The 6,481-nt window shown below is 51.0% G+C and overlaps 1 protein-coding gene across 2 annotated transcripts in view; it reads left to right on the top strand.

Moving 5' to 3' along the window:
- The first annotated feature begins 216 nt into the window (after positions 1-216).
- ACLY (ATP citrate lyase) overlaps positions 217-6,481 on the top strand; it is a 28,546-nt gene continuing 22,281 nt past the window's right edge. For both annotated transcript variants that reach the window (XM_074557363.1, XM_074557364.1), the window contains exons 1-2: positions 217-378; positions 5,923-6,092. In XM_074557363.1, coding sequence (XP_074413464.1) covers positions 5,934-6,092 — 159 coding nt within the window. In that variant the 5' untranslated portion in view covers positions 217-378; positions 5,923-5,933. The remainder of the gene's footprint in view (positions 379-5,922; positions 6,093-6,481) is intronic.

Raw genomic sequence — 6,481 nt, 5'->3', positions numbered from 1 at the left:
TGGCGAAGGAGCCCCGTTCCCGCCGCCGGTACCGTAGGGTGGCGGGCCTGTTGACGTCATGGCCGCCGGTTACGTCAGCGGCGGCGGGTCCGGCGTGGGGGGTCACGGCCGCGGCCTCCGCCGAGGGCGGGGCGAGGGTGCCGGAACTACGACTCCCACAAGACCGCGCGGCCGCACCCCACGGGCGGCGGCCAATGGGTGCGCGGCGAGCGCTCAGGCAACGCGCACGTCGTAGCGGCGGCGGCCAATGGGCGGCGGCGGCGGCCGTAGCCCGATGGGCCGGGGAGGCCGCGCTCCGCGAACAAAAGGCGGCGGCGGCGGCGCGAGCGGGGCCGGAGCGGCAGCGGAGCGGGGCGGGAGCGGCCGAGCGGGGCCCAGGTGAGTGCCGGGGCGGCTGCGGTGCCGGGCTCCGCCTGGCACGTGGCGTGGCCCCTCCGCCGGCGGCGCCCACGCGTCTGAGGAGGCGGGAGCCGCGCTGGTTCTGGCCGGCCGTGGTCCCCGTGGCTGGCGGTGCGGGCGGGCGGGCACCGGGAGCGGCCCGCGGGCTGAGGGGGCGCCGCGGGCTCGCTCCAGTGGCGGGTGTGCGGTGCTGGCCCTGACCTTGCGGGGTCTCCATCAGCCGTGCTGATGCCCCGCTCGGGGCGGCTCCGGGGCACGGCCGGTGTGCGGTGGTGACAGCGCGGAGATTATCACGGGCTGGGAAAGGGTTTGGCTTTATGCATTCTCCCCCCCTGGTCTGAGGGGGCCTTGGCTAAAGCGCTTTTCTCTCCTGCCATGAGGAAAATCCCATCGGTGGCACTGTCACTTTCCAATCCACCGTCACTTTTGGAAATCTATAAATGTTGGAGTCAGAAATTAAAAGTACTCCTTTAGGAGCAGCCCCGCATGAGGATCGCGCTGTTCCCGTGCGGGCGGCGGTGTGTGCACAGCCCGTGTGTCGCTCCCTCTCCAGAACAGCCGGCTGTGTTCCAGCTGTCCTGTTTGCTGCTTGCAAACACCTCCTGTTTGTCTTGCTGCTTTCGAAATTCTCATCCTGCTCTGCGGGCTCTCCCTTCTCTCTCTGTTGAGCAGTTTGTTGTCTGCAGGCTGAAAGCTGAGCTGCACCCTGGCTATCTTGTTTGGAGGTGTCTGTACTTTCTGATCCCTGAGTGGTTTAGAGCTCAGAGTACCAGCTCTGGAAATGCTGGGGCTGCAGAACCCCAAGATTCCTTGCTGGGTAGCTGCTCACGGCTGGGTGTATGAATTCCACCCTTCATAGTGCACTAATCACAGGGTTTGTTTGATGAGAGCCCCACCAGCCCCCTCTGACAGGGTTTGTGCAATGTGGTTTCCAGTGCTGCTACCCAAACCCCGTTGGGTGTCCTGCATGTGAGAGACTGTGCAGCTCTCCCCAAGTATCAGGGCTATTCCAGCACTGCCTGAGGAGGTTCCCAAGCAAGGACAGCCACAGTTGGAAGTCTTGCCCAGCCACAGTGGCCAGGGAGCCCTTTATTGCCATACACTGTGCAGGTGATTTAAGGAATAAGCTTGTTAAAGAGCCCTAAGGCTGCAGAATAAGATGCTCTTCAATGACAGGATTCCCAAATTCCCCCCCTTTGGCACCCACCACGTTTCTGTTGGCCACATGTAACCAGTCCATGCTCCCTGCTCCTCCCTGGCTGCCGTGTTCCTCTCAGAGGTTCTGTGTGTGCAGGAGCCTCCCCCAGAGCTGGGCATGCAGCACCTGTTTGCATCACCCCACAGAGCATTTCCCAACCCCAGCTGGGGGACCATGACCTCACGTTGGCTGCAGCTCTGAGCCCTCACCATCCTCTGATGAAACACACGGGTCTGCCAGGTGGGAGCTGATGTAACTTTTCACGCTGCCATGGGCTGAAAATACTGGCTTGGCTTGAACTGTGTTAATAAATTACCTGGAATGGAGGGGAGAGGCTGCTTTATGGCGTGGGTTTGTTGACACAGTTCTTGGGAGAGTGGGCGTCGAGCCTTGTGCAGAGGGAGTCCTTTCCTCCTGGCCTGAAGTGCTGTTCTGGTACAGCTGGAGCTCAGCACCCATCCAGATCTCAGAGAACTCCGTGTGTGAGCGCAGAGTGGTGAGGCTGAGTTACACCTCTTCTTCTGGTTAGAAGAAAAACAAACTAAATCAATGTCTGTGATGCTTTTTCTCCCCTCACAGAGCAGATTGTGTCACACTGAGCAGTGCCACATCACTGATCTCATGGGAGTCAGGGAAACTTCCTGAGTTCTGTGTCAGGAATGCCTCCCTGTTTCCCCAGCTGTGTTTCCTTTGGATTTTTTGGGTGCACCCTTCAGCTGGTAGCAGCTATATCAGTTGTGTCACAGCAAACACAACATCCAGCCCTAGGACTCTTGCCTGCCTTGCCACCATCCTGCTGATTTCTCTGTCAATACACTCAGTAAACTCTCCCCAAGCATCAACTTATTTGTATATATTTGACAGGTGATGTTTTGAGGGAATAAGTGCTGCTGAGCTCCTGAAAATACGATCTAATCCATGTCTCTTATTTGCTAGCAAAGGCCGGAATTCAGTTCTTTTGGAATCAGTGGGTGTGAGTGATGAGAGAAAGGTCTCCAGGGTGTTGCAGAGAAGCTGTTGGTGTTGGACTAAATGAACACAAATCATTCATGGAAATCTGTGGCACTGGTCCTGCTGACATGAATCTGCCCTTGTGTGTGGTGGGTGCAAGGCCTGGGGCTTGAAATGCTGAAAAAATTTCAGATCAGACTTGGCTAATGAATGCTGAACAGAGCAGTGGAAGAGAACGTTGTTATCCCACAGCTTGTGTTTTCGGCAGAGAAAAGGACATTTTTCCCTGAGTTTACCTTCAGAGGTGCAGCCTCTGCTCTCCCCAGCACTGCAGGTGCTAAACATGACTGAAAATAAGATTAATTCTGACAGATGAGAGTTTGAACCTGTCTCATTGCTGGGAAACTGGGGAGATTGAGTTCCTCTGTAGTGACATGAGCTGTGCCCTGTTCTGTTTGGTGTTAGCAGAACAGATGCAGTGAGTTAATGAACCTGCTCTGATGGAGCTGCACAAGCACACACAGCCAGCAATTGCTGATGCCCTATGGATTATTTTCCTGCTGATCTCTCTTAGCTTACCAGTTCAGCAGACTGAAGCATTTGCTTTGTGCTCTCTGTCCCAGGAGAAAGGCAGGGTTAGAACAGTGGAAAAACTGAGTGAGGGGGGTGATTAAAGACTTGCTAATATTTAGGAAATGTGAAACTCGGGCAGATAAGGTCAGAACAGCCTCATTCCTGCTGTTCTGTTGCCATGACACAAGGATGTTATTATTCATCTACTGCTATTGTAAGAATTCTGTAGTTTCCTTTCTTTACCTCCGTAGTGTTACTGCAAAAATGAAGTGATGGAGTTGTGAGGGAAAGCAGGGGAACAGCAGAATGGAGCAACATAAAAAAGACCAGAAATGGTTCTTTCTGTGAGGAGAATGGCTCAAATTTAAGGAATCCCATGCATGTCACTTGTTCCCACTGAGGCTTTTTTATAGGACTACTCTTAATAAGACCTGAGGAACAGCCTGGCTCCAGTGTCCTGCAATTGCATGGTATTCATTGGCATAACCAGCATCAGCCTGAGTGGTTTAATTTGTAATTGTGGACTGAAATTCTGCAGAGCTGTTCAGGGGCTCTGTGGCACCCTGGAGAAATGACAAATACTAAGAAGTGCATATTTCTTAAAGAAATATGTTTGCTATTTTCTTTTACCCATCTGTTTGTGCTGCAGTGAGATGTGACACTGTTTCTCTGGGACAGGCCCTGAGCAAATTGTGGAATTGATGGATTTTGAAGCAGGAATATTTCAGCTCCCTCTCAGGCAGAACAAATGGTGGCTGAAGGTATTGTGGGAGCAGGTTTGCTCGCAGAAATAGCTCTGCTCAAATTCCAGTGGGAAGTTTTGGGCTCTGCAGTACAGATGAGGGGTGTGTGTGCAGTCAGGCTGGGCAGTGCTGTGGTGCCTGTGGGAATGTGTCTGTCTTTTGGGGTTTGGTGTCCTCTGGCTGCTCACAGGAGCTCCTCTCTTGTCAGGCCACCTTGGGGCTACCAAACTAACAGGGGCTGTTTCAGTAGGCACCTGGGACAAGATTTCTAGTGGCAGGATGGGGGTTGAGGCTGATGAAAGATGGGGTGCTGCAGGAGCGTTGCCCGATCCTGTTTTGAAATGGGATTCAATTGAAAGCTGTGCTGCAATCCCGTTCAGGTTTTACATCAGAGCTCTTTGAAAGTTGGCCTGCAGTTCTTTCTCTTTTGTTGATTTTTAACCCTTTAAATTGCATTTGAAAACTTGGCAGTGGCAAGGTTGGTCCTTCAGCACAGTTATCAGCTTTCAGTCATAGCACTTAGCCTGACCTATTTGGTTTTGGAAGCTCAGGGAATGCAGCCTGCCTCCTACCATGGAGCAGGAGTTAGGATGGACCCACCTGCTCCTTTCTGCTCTAGGGAGAAAAGTTCTTTATTTCTAATTATGGCTAGTTAATCACTGCCTATTCTGTGTTTGCTTATAGGATGAATAGCCCAGCTGATTACTGATGGTTATTACCCAGAGGGCAGCACAAGAAATAACTGGAATTTATTAACTGTTTCTCTCTGTGGGTCTGCAGTGGGGTATGTGTTTTGTGAGGACAGGTAGTCTTAATGAGCAGTTCTAGTATTTGGCTGTCCAGGTGTTTAGATGGAATCTGAATTCCTCTTTTTTGTGTTGGTGCTTCTCTGCTTTGCAGCTCTCCCAGAATCCATCCCAAGGGTGCTTTTGCCTTGAGGGAAGAGAAAAGGAGGAAGAGAAAAGGGAAGGAAGGTATTTTCATAAAAAATACCTCCTAGTAGTCCTTTAGGTGAACTTTTAATAAATTGGGATACTAATGAGGGAATGAAGGAACTAGGTAAAATAAAAATGATAAGATACTGTACAAAACAACACTGGCAGTGCTTGGGGAACAGTGACATGACCCCAGTCACTCAAAATTCAGGAGGAGCTGTTGCTTGAGCCTCCCTGTCAGCAGTGTGACCCCCAGACACACCAGACCTGCTGGCTGGTGACAGCACTCAGTTCTGATGTGTGACACATCACACAGGGTCACTGGGATGAAGTATTCTTTTCAATAAGTGTTTATGGCAGCTAAAAATAAATGGATTTTTGACACCTTATCAAAAAGAATAGCTGCACTCTTGAGGCCAGAAATCATTTGCTTGCATCAGTTTGGAATATGCTCGAAAAGAGAAGAAAATCATCCATAGGAAAGGGACTGAATTGAGGATTTTTCTTTATAAACTAACCCCAAAACCAAAATAAGCTGTTGAAACTTAATCTTTGTTGTTGTCTTGAGCATCTTATTCTGTCAGATGTAAAGCTCTTTCCAAGAAACCTGGTTCTGAAACAAAAACCAGTGATGTAAACCTATTCTAGTTTTGGTAATCCTGGCAGTGTTTTCTTTTCTCTTTGGAAAAGGATGGGGATTGCTGACATGCCCACAGCCAGGCTTGGCTGGGAATATGGGGTGCCTTAGAGAAGTGAGTGGGAGGGAGGGATCCCTCCCTGGAAATGCAGCAGGAAAAGGGGTAGGTTAGGTGGGTTACACTGGGGCAATCCTGGGCTGCTGTGACATTGGGGAGAGCTGGATGGGAGGGGATGCTCCAAGCTGTGGCTTTGGGAAAGGCTTGGTGCTGCCTGGGACAAGCTGCAGGGATTCTGCCCTTCCCTGCACACAGGGCTGGATGAAAACTGTGCATGGCAGGAGAGGAGTTTTAAGCAAAGTGAGGAATTCTTGCTTATCAGGGGAGTTTTATGATCTTACATGTAATCGCCTTGCCTTGGGTTTGTGTTGAGCTGAGTGATGCAGGGCTCTATTCCTGATGCATTTTTGCCTTTTTTCCCCATGCAGACTAAGCAGCCATGTCAGCCAAAGCCATCTCAGAGCAGACAGGGAAGGAGTTCTTGTACAAGTACATCTGCACGTCCTCTGCCATCCAGAACCGCTTCAAGTATGCCCGGGTGACGCCAGCCACGGACTGGGCACGGCTCACGCAGGACCACCCCTGGCTCCTGAGCGAGGTAAGGGCAGGGGCAGCAGGGTCTGCCCTCCTGCAGCCCCTGAGCACTGCTCCACACCCTTCCTGAAGGACCAGCTGCAATATGGTTTTCTTTGAGTTCAGTCTCAGAAGAATTTGGAGATATATTTTGCGCCCAAGATAGCTCAGCTGCCTTATCCTGCTGGTTTTATGCCTTCTGCCTTCTGTTATTTTGCCTTTTATCAAAACCTTTTTGTTTCCAAACCTTTTTTGGAATATAAACCAATAAAAACCAATCTAGGTGCAAGAGGTTATTGTTCCTGGTAAAAAACCTCACAAAATCCATTAGTTTCTTTGTTCTCTTCTTTTTCTAGTAAATTGCTCAGGTGGGACGTTTTAGCTCCTGTCTAATTAGCTATCCTTAAGTTTACA

This window comes from Zonotrichia albicollis, chromosome 23 (genome assembly GCF_047830755.1).
Source record: "Zonotrichia albicollis isolate bZonAlb1 chromosome 23, bZonAlb1.hap1, whole genome shotgun sequence".
Classification (NCBI taxonomy): domain Eukaryota; kingdom Metazoa; phylum Chordata; class Aves; order Passeriformes; family Passerellidae; genus Zonotrichia; species Zonotrichia albicollis.
The sequence above is the reverse complement of the archived record's forward strand: the minus strand, read 5'-3'. Positions and strand labels throughout refer to the sequence as shown.